A 13980-nucleotide genomic window follows, 5' to 3' on the forward strand; every position below is an offset into this window, starting at 1 on the left:
AATTAATCTGTATTATGTCACATAAGATGCATGTGTTTGCTTGTTCAGACAAAAGAATCTATGTACACACACCAAAAATAATTTTTAATTGTCATGTTGCGCTATTCGAAAAATTGAACTAATTTCAAAGTGAAAGTAGATTTCATTAATTCGATATTTTAAAAAAGAATTAGATATTCAAAATTTATACGCAAAGTACTATAAATTGTAATTTTTTGCATGTCATCAATATGATGAAAATGTACATTGTAAAATATTAGTTAAGTACATATCGTTTGACACTAAAAAAAATGTGACAATTAAAAATGGACCGAAATAATATATACTTTTCTCTTTATATATTAGAAAGAATAGCATATATATATATATATATATATATATATATATATATATATATATATATATATATATATATATATATATATATATATATATATATATATATATATATATATATATATATATATATATATATATATATATATATATATATATATATCGTTTGACACTAAAAAAAATGTGACAATTAAAAATGGACCGAAATAATATATACTTTTCTCTTTATATATTAGAAAGAATAGCATATATATATATATATATATATATATATATATATATATATCTTTGACTTCTTTAGAAGTGCCAATAGATGGTGTTGAATTATTTTTCAAAATAGTGTATTTTGAAAAATCGAGTGTGACATAAAAATAAAAAATCCGTGCTACTTAGCTTCAAACTCTTTTACGAAAATAATTTTTTAAAAATAGAATAAGTTATGTTCTTATTAAGAAGTCAAAATAGGAAGAATTTAAAACTCATGTATATATACAATGAAGTAACCATTTTATATCAAAGAAAAAGAAAAGAATGCTTGGACAATAATTGATTTGGTGAGGAAGACTTGTTAAGGACTGCCCACCATCACAGAATATGACATTACCAATAAATTAATGCAATAAACATAATTGAATACTCTAATTACAGTTAATTAAGGCATTTATAAGTCACAGTATAGAATATCATGTAATCCATTTGTTCACAATTGTTTGACAGATATACTAAAAATAGATATTTAAATTAATTGTCAATTTAAAAAATCAAAAAATAATTAATTTTTTTTTTCAATTTTGTCCTTAATAATTGCTCCATTTTGTTTAATTGAAAAGTTATGTAGACTTTTAATATTCTTAGTATTGTAAAATTATATTAGTCAAATTATATTTTATTTTAATTTTTTCTTGAAAAGAGTGCATGACTTTACCCGACAAACAATCGTGGACGAGGGAGTAACTTCCATATACTACTTGCAAGGTAATAGACAATATTTTCAAAGTTACTAGTCTTACTTATTATAAAATATATTGCTCCCCCGCGTAATTTATGTGTTCCCTTCGTTTAAAAAAGATTGTCCTAATTTGACTTGGAATGAAATTTAAGAAAAGAAAGAAGACTTTTTAATCTTGTTGTTCTAATTTAAAGTTATGTCAAATGCACCAAAATACCCTTTAATCTTGTGGTCTTAAACATGACACATGAAAAATTAAAGTTAAAATGTTGCCAAAAAAGAAAAGAGGTTATTCTTTTTTAAACAAAAGGAAATAGAGTTATTCTTTTTGAGACGGAGGAAGTATCATTTTAAAATTATCATACCTACCTTTTGTGAAGAGTGAAATATTATTTTTGAAAAACATATCAAAGTAATTGAAAAAAATGTATATACAAGAATAGAAAAGACATATTTACAAATTGTTAAACCATATCATTGGTTTATGAATTGTAGCATAAAGAGCATTTCATTGAAGAAGAGAAAGAGAAAGTATTTTCATATATGAACCAGATCCAAGTTACAGTCTATTTATACATCACACTCACTGTAACTAACTTTCTAATGTGCAATTTGATATAACAAATTTTACGTGACTGCTTAACAGACTTAACCGACTCTAATTACACTGTATTATTTAATACTCCCCCTCAAGCTGGATGGAAGACATTTAGGACTCCTAGCTTTGAAAGAAGAAATTGATGTTGTACAATCCCTAAACCTTTTGTAAGTAAGTCTGCCAGCTGAGATTTAGTTCCCACATATTCGAGCTTGACCAAGCCATCTTTGATCTTCTCTCTTATAAAATGACAGTCAATCTCAATATGTTTAGTTCTCTCGTGAAAGATTGGATTGGTAGCAATCTGCGTAACAACCTTGCTATTACAATATAATATGACTGGATTAGTAATGTCTACCCTTAGGTCTTTTAATAATCCAGTCAACCAAATAATCTCTGTTACTGTGCCTGCCATGCTCCTGAGTCACAATATGCTGATGGTATGTTGCTTCTTTGACTTTCATGAGATTAAGGAATTTCCAAGTTGAATTACATATCCTATCACTGACCTCCTGTATTGGGGAAAGCTGCCCAATCTGAGTCACAATATGCTGTCAAGCTTGTGATGGGTTTTCTTGCCAATAACACCCCTTGCCCAGGTGTTTGTTTGAGGTATATGCACACTCTCAATGTTGCATCCCAATGTGACTTCTTAGGATGTTGCATAAACTGACTGAGGACTTGGACTGCAAAACATATATCAGGCCTGGTGATGGTCACATAGATTAATTTCCCAACTAATTGTTGATAACTATGAATATCACTTAGCATAGGATCCTCAACACTTCCAACTATTGAGTCATACTCCAGTGTAGTATGTTTTACATTCATCTCCATGGGAGTGGAAGCTGACTTAGCTCCTCCCAATCCTACTGTGGAGAGTAATTTCAAAATGTACTTCCTTTGGTTAAGTAGTTACCCCTTTTCTGACCTCAATAATTCAATCCTTAAAAAATACATGAGTTGCCCAAAGTCTTTCACTTTGAACTTGCTATGTAGTGTCTTCTGGGGATCATCTATCAATTGTTGGTTGTTTCCTGTGATCATTAAATCATCAACATAAACCAGGATTACAACTATGTCATTCCCACACTGTTTAATGAATAAGGAATAGCCATGTGAGCTTTAAGTGTATCCTGCTTCCAACAAGGCAGTAAATAGTTTGATATTCCATTGTCTTGAAGCCTGTTTCAGGCCATACAATGATTTCAACAACTTACATACTTTAGTTTCCCCCTGTCTGTGGAAACCTTGAGGTAGGAACATGTAAACTTCTTCATGTAAATCACCTTGAAGGAATGCATTATTGACATCCATTTGAATCAAGGGCCAGTCTTGAGAGGCTACACCACTAATTAGAGCTCTCACAGTTATCATCTTTGCCATATGTGAGAATCTTTCATGGTAATCTAAACCCTCCTTTTAAGTATACACTTTAGCAACTACCCTTGCCTTGTATTTATCAATAGTGCCATCAGCCTTATGCTTTATCTTAAACACCTATTTAGATCCAACAACTTGTTTGCCTGGTGGTAAGTCAACAACTACCCAAGTGTGATTACTTTCCGAGGCTTAAAGCTCATCAGTCATAGCTGCAATCCATTTAGCATCTTGAGATGTTTCTTTGAAAGATTTTGGTTCAACTTGAGGAGAAAAAGAACACAAGTATATCTGGTAAGGAGTGGAAAAATGTGAGTACTGAAGGGAATCAGAAATAGGATATGAACAACTTGCAGATGATGGTTTATCCTTGGAAGAAGTGACATAATCACCTAACCATCCAGGTGGTTTAATATTTCTAGAAGCTCTAGACTGAAACTGATCAATAATTTGGAAAGGTTCTTCTGGAAATGGTAAAGGGGGTAATTCAGCAGTTGGGTTATTAGGAGTGGTTTCTACAATGAGACCAAGTATAAGAGCAATGTTGCAGTCAGTTGGAGGACCAGAAAAAATAATGAGATGAGGGGAAAAATAATCTAAATTTTGTAGTTCAAATATGTCAAGATCAGTAGAAACAAATTCAGTTTGGTAAAGGAAGGTGGATTCTCTGAAAGTTACATCTCTATACACAAAGAATACCTTATCAATCAAATCAAACAACCTATAACCTTTTTTAGTTTCAGAATAATCAAGAAAGATTGCCTTCCTGGCTCTAGGAGCAAACTTGTCCCCTTTTGGCAATTGAGCTGCATAACATAAGCACCCAAAAACTCTTAAATGATCAAGTCTAGAGATCTTCTTTAACAACATCTCATAAGGTGACCTACCACCAAGTACTTCAGTAGGGAGCTTATTGATCAAATACACAGCAGTCCTAACACATTCACCCCAAAAATGAATTAGGATAGAACTTCGAAATCTCAAAGCCCTTGTCATTTCCAAGATGTGTCTGTGTTACCTCTCTACTTTTCCATTTTGTTGAGGACTGTATGCCCAACTACTCTGATGTATAATACTTTGAGAAGCGAGTAAATCGTTAACAGAAAAGTTAAAAAACTCAGTACCATTATCAGATCTTAAGGTTTTCACACACAAACCAAACTGATTCTTTATTAAAGCAATTAAATCCTTGAGCACTACAATAACCTCACTTATAGAGTGAATGAGGCATAGCCAAGTATCTCTACTATAATCATCAACAGTAGTGAAAAAACATTGTTTCCTATCAAAAGTAGGTTTTCTTATATGGCCCCCAAACATCTACATAAATTATTTCAAATGCCTCTAAAGTTATGTTTTGCTAGGGGACAAATCTCACATTTATGTTGTACATACTTGTCTGAGAAATACTTCATTGATTGAATACGTTGTAGAATACCATTTGAGGCATGTCCTAATCTCAAATGCCATAATGTTGCATCCTCACTCATATTTGCAGTAGCCATAGCTTGTGCTGGTGACTGTATTTGATTCTTTAAAATGTATAATCCTTCAATTTCCTAACCAATCCCCAGCATCTTGCCATTGTAGAGTCCGTGAAAGACACAAAAATCAGGGAAAAAACACACTGAACAAGATAATTCCCTAGTTAACTTCGATACTGACAACAAACTAAATTTGAAGTCTGGCACATGCAAGATATTTCTAAGTTCACAATCCTATAGACACTGTGCATTGCCAATTCCTTTGATATCACATATACTTCCTGTTGGAACTTATACTCCTCCGCGATTTTCTTGTATTCTTCTAATAGTGGTTAACATCTCCTCATTATGTGTTATGTGGTGTATAGCTCCACTATTGATTATCCATTCATAAACTCTACTTGTTTTTTAGTTTAAAGAAGTCAAACCTGACATATTAGCAACACAATATGATGTTCCCGCTCTATCCATCCTATCTACCAAATCTTGATATTGAGGTGGTGTCATGTGACCTTCAACTTGCTTTTCTTTATCATTGAAGTCATGAAAATTCCTTGTGAAATGTGCATTTAGTTTGAAGTCAGGCCTGAAACCTTCAGCTGCTTTGTAGTCATTTTTGTAACCATCAATTCCTTTTCTTTTGCTTTGAAATCCTGGTGGATATCCTACCAATTTGTAGCAATCACCCTTGTAGTGACCTTTGAATCCACAGTGATCACATATTGTTCCAGAAGGTACAAATTTCTTTGGCCTAGGATTGTATGTTTGAGCTTTTCCTGCTAAGAGTGTTAAATGATCTCTTGTTCTCTCTGAAACTCCCAATGCTCTTTGACTTTCCTCTTGTGTTGCTACTGCATACGCTTCATTTACAGTTACTGTTGGTTTCCCAGCCAAAATGTTACTTCTAATACTGCTAAAACTCTCATTAAATCCCATTAAGAATTTTAGAAGACTTTGTGATCTTATATGTCCCACATAGGCTGTTGAATTCTCACAATTGCAACCTGGTGATGGAATCATCACATCCAATTCAGCCCACAAATCCTTGAGCTTCGAGTAGTATGAAGTTACAGAATCAGTACCCTGTTTAAGAGATGCAATTTCAGACCATAAATGATAAATTAGCGTTAGAACTAATCTATTAAACCTTTCCTCAAAATCTTCCCAAACCTTTTTCGCGTTTGAGGCATATATAATCCTTGGCATTAATTCACTTGTAACAGTAATCGCAATCCACGATAACACTATCGCATTACATTTTTCCCATTGTTCCTCCATTGCTCATTTGAAAGTTGTCTTCCTACACGATCCATCAATAAATTCAAGTTTCCTTTTCCTCTAAAAGCCAATTTCATCGATCGAATCCATAAAGAATAATTTTCTGGTCCAGTTAGATTGATTGGGACCAAAATCACTCCAGGTGCATCAGATGCTTGAACATAAAGTGGATGATTGTGATTCAGAGATGTAACTTCATTTTCTGCCATTGTTGTTGCTTCATCTGTCGGCATTGATGTTTCTTTAATGAGTTTTTCTTCACTGCTTCTCAGTACCTTTTTCTGTCTTCTTCTGCCGAGATCGATCCCTCACGATATGGGCTCTGATACCATGTTAAACCATATCATTGGTTTATGAATTGTAGCATAGAGAGCATTTCATTGAAAAAGAGAAAGAGAAAGTATTTTCATATATGAACCAGATCCAAGTTACAGTCTATTTATACATCACACTCATTGTGACTAACTTTCTAATGTGCAATTTGGTATAACAACTTTTACATGACTCTCAACAGACTTAATCGACTCTAATTACACTATATTATTTAATACAAATAATAGCAAAAGTTTAACTTAAAATTTAATAACAATTAAAAAAAAACAGTAACAACAATATGTCAACAACTAACACACAACATATAATGCAGTAACAAAAATTGGTGGATGAGAATTATGAGATTAATGTTACTGTTAATTTTACTGATATAATAGTATGAAAAATAAGTACGGTGCACCAAATTAAGACCAAACCACGACACATGCTCAAATATATGTCTATATACACCAGCCTTTCACTTTAAATCGCGATTTTTAATTTTTTTTGTCTAATATCATATTTTGTTATCTAATCTAGATGTAATTAATATGGTATAAATGATTTTTATTCTTACCCATATTGTTCAAGGAAAAAAAATTAGTAAATCTAATAATAAATCGAGTTAAAACACTCTTCTAAATTTTTTTCCCCATAAATTTAAATATTTTAAAATATAAACACGATCTAGTTCACTAGTCTATCATACCAAAAAAATAAAATGAAATTACTGTTGCGAAAACGGCATTTTAACGTGGGTTGGGGAATATTTGGAATTGTTATAAATAGTCAACCATTGAGATTTCCATTTATACATTTACGATAAACCAAAATAAGCAACACCAAAAATCGAAAATGAAGAAGCTTATCTTCCTAATTTTCAACATAATTATGCTTTCCATCGGCAATTGCGGTGGCCCTTTAATCTCTCGACTCTATTTCATTCATGGCGGCCAACGAATTTGGATACCCAGCGTATTACAAACTGTTGGTTGTCCAGTTATTCTCATCCCTTTAGCCATTGCCTATTTTCAACGCCGTAAAATTCAAGGACCCGAGGCTAAAATCGTCTTTATCACACGGCAAGAGTTCATCGCATCTGCCGGAGTCGGAATCATCGTCGGACTCGACGGTTACTTAAACTCATGGGGACCCGCGAAATTACCCGTTTCAACTTCGACTCTAATCAACGCGACTCAGCTTGCGTTCACTGCGCTTTTTGCTGTGCTTATAGTCAAACAGAAATTGACTGCGTATTCGACGAATTCAGTCGTTTTGCTTATCGCCGGAGCTGCGACTTTAGCCCTCCGGGCGAACGGTGACCGTCCGGCCGGCGAGTCGGCGAAGGATTATATGTTGGGGTTTGTGATGACGTTTGTTGGTGCGGTGTTATATGGATTGATGTTGCCGTTAATTGAGTTGATCTATATGAAGTCGAAGCAAGCTGTTACTTACATTACTGTATTGGAGATTCAGATGGTTCTGGGAATTTCTGCTACTGTTTTTTGCACTATTGGAATGATTATCAACAAGGATTTCCAGGTACATATTATACTCTTCTTCACTCAATTCAAAGGCTTTTCAATTTCTGCAGCAAATCCAATTTCAGATAAACATAATTTTGAAACTTACAAGATTAAAACCATTTTTCAATTAATTAAAATTTTAATTCTATACTATTACATTTAATAACAATTTTAAATAAATTTTGAAATAAATATTTAACAATTCGATCAAATCCGCATTGGGGTCTATAATGTCTATCTACTCCGTCCTGCTATTGTTAATAGTGTGATCCATCCGCTAGAATAAGTACACCAATTATAATCTTCCACCTGTCTTGTCTTTTGAATATTTACACGGTGGGTCCTTCGTTAATTAATCGTTTTAAAAATGCAGGTTTCAAAAATATCAATTTATTTATTGCAACAGAAAAATAATATTTGTTTCTATTTTTTTAAAAAAATGAAAATGTTTTAACTACAATAATCAATTTCTTTATTTCACACACCTATAAACTCGAGTATTATTAGCACAAATTATAATTCTTATAGATAAATTCAAATTAACCAAAATTTAATACGAATATATCGAAGAAAAAGAAAGGAAGTAACTGAGTAATTGTTTAGCCCATGTTCTGATTGGCCAGGCAGGCTCCCCATTTCTAGCTGTCATATGAGTTTTTTCGTCCGTACATTAAATAAGGATAGAGTTTCCTACATTTTTTTTCAAAGCGGAGCATATGACATGCAAATATAATCTTTTTCGTATCAATACGATGAAAGTATATTTTTTAAAAATAATATAAATTAATTCCTAAAAAATAAAATTTGATAAGATAGTGCATAATAATAAACTTATTTACCTCTACTCTTGTACCTACTTATGTATTGTAGAAAACAAATGTTACACTTAAAAGGAAAAACTATTTTTGATAAAGCTAATATTTTTACCATTATTGTTAACTCTTTTCTAATGTCTAAACTTGTTGCTTTCCTTTCATATCAATTATTTTCCTCCTACCTTTTTTTTTTTTTTTTACTTTGGGAAACTAATTAAAATGGAAGAAAATTAATTAGATTTGCAAAATCTAATTTCTAAAGCTAATCTTTTTGTTAAATGTAGTTTCATTTGCATTATTAACATCATATTTAGAATTTTTACAACATAGGTGCACTACTAAAATTGAAGAAAGAAGATTTTATTTTTTCTAAGTAGGTATTGGTCGTCATTTCTTTAGGTAAAATTATTCTAATAGTCGGTAGATAATATTAAATTAATTTTAAAAAATTTATATATAAAATACCCATTCACTAAAGTAATTATAAAATACGCTGTAAATCCGCTCTTGTAAATGCAATGCAAGTGCGCGCATCTAATAATAAATAAGAGAACAAATTCATATGGTTTGTGCTTTCTGTTCTGACAAAGAAAAAGAACGAATTTCCCTCTATTCTATACTTTTTAAGAAATAAAAAATAATAATTCTATGCTTTCACATATATAAAGTGAGTTTATTCAAGTTGGATTAGAAAGAATAAATAACAATAACGACTTATTTTGACAGGCGATTCCAAGGGAAGCAAGTCAATATACAATTGGAGAATCTAAATATTATATGGTACTCGTATTGTGCGCTATAATTTGGCAATTCGCGCTCATGGGTTTGGTTGGAGTTATTTTTTATTCTTCGTCTTTACTCTCTGGAATTATAGGCGCTTTTTTACTTCCTGTTACGGAAGTTTTGGCTGTAATTCTGTTTCACGAAAAATTTCAAGCGGAAAAAGGAGTTGCTATTTTTCTAGCTTTATGGGGATTTGTTTCATATTTTTATGGTGAATATGAACAAGGAAAGAAGGAGAAGAAAATGAAGTTGAAGAAAATTGAGAGTCAAATATCTCAACAATTAGATATGGGCCAAACAGGCGCAGGGCATGTTGTGTAGTAAATTTAACGTGATTGGCCAAATATTTTATTTTATTGTACTTGTATGAAAATTAATTAATCATTAGGTGCAAAAAAAAAAAAACAGATGCAAATAGTGTCTGTTTTTTATTTAAAAGATGTGATTCAAGAATTGATTGGTTAACCCACAACTACTCAATAGTCAATACACAGACCCTGATTAATAAGACATTTTATCCCACAAAATTGTTTAAAATATAGTTGTGTTGATCTATTATGAAAGAGTGAAATTTATCCTCATTGTTCTTGTCATACCAATATATATATATATATAAAATCCAATCCAATAATGTAACCTGCTTATACTATTATGCATATAAATCAGTCTTATTTTTAGCTACTCCTTTTGTTTATCCGGAAAAAAAATAAAAAAAGTTTAAGCGACAGGTCATGTCAAAGACGGGAACGAATATGTAGTACTCTGTTTCATTTTATGTGACACTTTTCATTTTTTGAGAGTCAAATAATTTAATTTTGACCGGACATTTGAGTATGGAATCATCAAATTTTTTGAAGTGAAATTCATATATTTGTAAACTACGTAAGAGTATTATAAGTCACAATAATTTATAATTCAAAATGTTAAAAAAATCTATGAAAAACTTACGATCAAAGATAGACTTGTTTGAATCTCGAAAAGCGAAAAGTGTCGCTACTATATATTATAGGAATATATTATATCTACCCATTTGCCTTTTTCAATTTAACGAGTTGAAATCAATATTAGAGGTTTGGATTTTTAAAATTTAAGGATATAAGAGAAAATTATTACTATTACAATACTTGTTTTTTTTTTATATATATAAAAAAAGAATTTTTTGTTGATATAGTACGGCTTATACCCATAAAATTAGTGTGAAAAGCTACTAAATTTTTTCAAACTTACGAATCCATAGTTAGCTCACATATTGCTCAATTATATATTTTTTGAAATTAATTAAAGTTAATTATGAGGTAGGTATCTTAATTAGGCATTAGTCAAACTACACATTTTTTAATACCTCAACTTTACCCACCATTGTCAATCTCTATGGTAGTTAAATTAGAGGGAAATCCAAAGATTTTAAATCTTTATAAAGAAGATTCGTTTGTTAAATTAACTAGTAAAAAGAAAAGAAAAAAAAAGCTTATGTACCTTACAGTGTGTCAAAATACAATAGATCAATCAAAACCAAAACCACTTATTTAATATGCAAATTCTAGATAAATCACTGTCTCCCACTTGGACAATCAAACCTAACAAATATTATTTCATAGGGTCACAATATCTATCTTTTTTGCACACACATTTGCATTTACTTTAGATTTAACGAGGTACATTCATTTTCCTAAGGTCAACTCTATTAATATCATCAAAAATGTCAAAAAGTCAAATAAGTGAACCACACTCAAATAGCGGGTGTGCACGATCTACAATTATGACAACATGAGGTCTCTATCTGATCATGTGTATAGTTAAATCGTTAAAGCAATAGTCTAAGTAAAAAATATCTCTAAAGATATTCAAATATAAAGAAACGAATAATTTTTATATAATCTTTAAGAATATATGCAGCAAATGTATAAAAATTGATAAATAGCTCTACAAATAATAAAATTTTCCTTTTTAAATCCAGACCTATTGACAAGTGTCTTGTTGCTCGAATAAAACCAACATTTTTCCTATGAAAAAAATGTAGAAATTAGTGACAATTGTATTACGTTGATAAGGTTATAGATTTACCTACATATATCAAAAGAATATGCAATTTAGTGAAAAAATAGTTGGGCTCAAATGTTTTGGGTTCTGTTAGGCTTAAACAATGTTATTAGGTCTGCTTCCTAGCCCTTTTTAAGTTTAACTTCAGACTCGTGAATTTAAAAGATTTGGAAATTTTCGAACATGGGCATAAATTCAAACTTTGGACATTTATGCATTGATAAAAAAATGTGTTAAATAATTCTTTGTTTTTCCTTAATAATTTTGAATTCCTAATTAGTTGTGCAGGTTTGCAGGCTTATAAAAACAGACTTTAATTTGATGCTAATACATGACGGTAAATTAATTGCATTAGTATGTGAAAAAGGGAATATCTTGAAGTAAAGAAAATAAATCAGAATTGGTACTATTGCAAAATTGTAACAATAATTACATGAGCCTCATCATGACCTAATTCTACAAAGAAAAAATAATAAAAAATAAAGTTAATGGTCTTGTTGCTTATGAAGAAAACAAATGAGACAACAAGACAAGTTCTGCTTATTACTGAACAGTCGAGTGACAAAAAATTTGGAGAACAAGCAGCTAATGCCAGCCCATGTTCGAGGCCGAATCAGAATTTAAACTTTGTCAGTTTTTTTTTAAGTTAAATGTTGTTAAATCTAATAACTTGCACAAACTCGATAAATTTTTCAAATGAAATATAAAATTTCGATCAAAATTATTGAATTTGACCGACTCATAAACTATATTCTAGTTCCGTCTCCAAATGATACCAAAACGACTCTGCCCTCAATCATTTACTTATCCTTACAATTATTTATTGTTCTACACCCTTGGATTTGGATTTTTCACTCCTTCCATCCCAATTCACCAATTTTTTATTACAAAAAATTTCATATACACTTAAATATTTTCACATAAATCGAGATGGAACCAATAATTATCGACAAAGTTAAACAAAATTGGAAATGGATAATCAAAGCAGCAAATGGAGAAAATTTATACTTGTACTCAATTGTATCACTCTTGGCATAGGCTATTGTGGTGGCCCTTTAATCTCACGTCTCTATTTCCTCCACGGTGGCCAAAGAATTTGGCTTTCGAGTTGGCTAGCATGCATTGGATGGCCAATTGTTCTCATTGTTCTCATCATCGCTTATTTTTACCGTTTAAAAACTCTGGGCTCTGATACCAAATTTTTCTGTGTAACTCGTCAGGAGTTCACATCATCAGCCGCGATAGGCATTCTAGTCGGCCTAGCTGGTTATCTTTACGCGTGGGGACCCGCGAAACTCCCCGTTTCTACTTCAACCGTTATTTATGCAGCACAACTTGGATTCACAGTAGTGTTTGCTTTTCTTATAGTAAAGCAAAAACTGACTTCCTATTCAGTGAATGCGGTTGTTTTATTGATAGTTGGAGCGGGAACTTTAGCGCTACGAGCGGAGAGTGATCGACCAGAAGGCGAGTCAACTAAACAATATGTTTTGGGGTTCGTAATGACACTTTTGGCTGCTGCTTCAACAGGGCTTGCTCTGCCTCTACTTGAGTTGATTTACGTAAAGGCTAAAAAAGATGTAACTTACATTATGATTTTGGAGATTCAAATGATACTTAATGTTTTTGCTTCTGCTTTTTGCACTGTTGGAATGATTGTTAACAAGGATTTTCAGGTACATATATGCATCAATTGTTATCTATTTCTACTAAACATGATGTGTTTTGGTAACTGTGGATGCAATTTTTGCAGGTGATTTCGAGGGAGGCAAGGGAATTTGAGCTAGGAAAAGCTAAATATTATTTGGTGCTAATATGGAGTGCTATTATTTGGCAATTTTCGACATTAGGAATCGTTGGAGTAGTCCAATATGGTTCATCATTGCTGTGTGGAATTTTGATTGCTTTGTTACTTCCACTCACTGAATTATTAGGTGTAGTTTTATATCATGAAACATTTGAAGTTACAAAGGGGCTTGCTATATTCCTTTCTCTTTGGGGATTTGTTTCATATTTCTATGGTGAAATGAAACAAAATCACAAGAAGAAGAGGGAGGAAGAAGAGAATCCAATTCCCCAAACAGAAATGGATCAAACTGATCTCTTTGTGATTTAAGTATGTAATTTTATTTTGTATCATGTTTTGAATAATTTCTACATTGGAAGTTACTGTTTAGTTTTTCTAACTGATATAAATATTATATACATTAAGGTCAAAAATGGTGGTTTAGTTGGAGCAGCCCATTAGGTTTTTGTTGGACTTCATGAACACTGACCCGTGATCCTTTCCACTGCACAGAGCGGGAGTTATTCGTTGCTCTGTGAAACCAGCCTCACGCGGTCCACCCCACTCTAGGAGCCAAGCAGCCGATGCCTTCGCTTGGGCTACATAACCCAACTCTATGCTTGGATAGGGCAGGCCAGAAAATAGCCCACAAAGTCCAGCCTTCTGGATCAGCCCAACATTCCACCATATTAA

The 13980-nt window shown here is 31.9% G+C and overlaps 3 protein-coding genes across 3 annotated transcripts; 2 read left to right on the top strand and 1 right to left on the bottom strand.

Annotated features, from left to right (window-relative positions):
• Positions 1–3455: 3455 nt before the first annotated feature.
• LOC138348222 (uncharacterized) lies at positions 3456–6258 on the bottom strand. Its single transcript, XM_069296852.1, has 4 exons — positions 6004–6258; positions 5176–5830; positions 4282–4459; positions 3456–4197 (listed from the first exon to the last, which is right to left on the bottom strand). The coding sequence occupies exons 1-4, from the start codon at positions 6256–6258 to the stop codon at positions 3456–3458; spliced, it is 1830 nt and encodes a 609-aa protein (XP_069152953.1).
• A 721-nt stretch (positions 6259–6979) lies between these two features.
• On the top strand, positions 6980–10042 carry LOC101244366 (purine permease 1). Its single transcript, XM_004237913.5, has 2 exons — positions 6980–7879; positions 9405–10042. Exons 1-2 carry the CDS (start codon positions 7193–7195, stop codon positions 9780–9782), a joined length of 1065 nt encoding a protein of 354 aa, XP_004237961.2. The 5' UTR covers positions 6980–7192; the 3' UTR covers positions 9783–10042.
• A 2281-nt stretch (positions 10043–12323) lies between these two features.
• Positions 12324–13677, top strand: LOC101244659 (purine permease 3-like). Its single transcript, XM_004237914.4, has 2 exons — positions 12324–13177; positions 13255–13677. Exons 1-2 carry the CDS (start codon positions 12473–12475, stop codon positions 13615–13617), a joined length of 1068 nt encoding a protein of 355 aa, XP_004237962.2. The 5' UTR covers positions 12324–12472; the 3' UTR covers positions 13618–13677.
• Positions 13678–13980: the final 303 nt, after the last annotated feature.

This window comes from Solanum lycopersicum, chromosome 4, assembly GCF_036512215.1.
Source record: "Solanum lycopersicum chromosome 4, SLM_r2.1".
Taxonomy (NCBI): Eukaryota; Viridiplantae; Streptophyta; class Magnoliopsida; order Solanales; family Solanaceae; genus Solanum; species Solanum lycopersicum.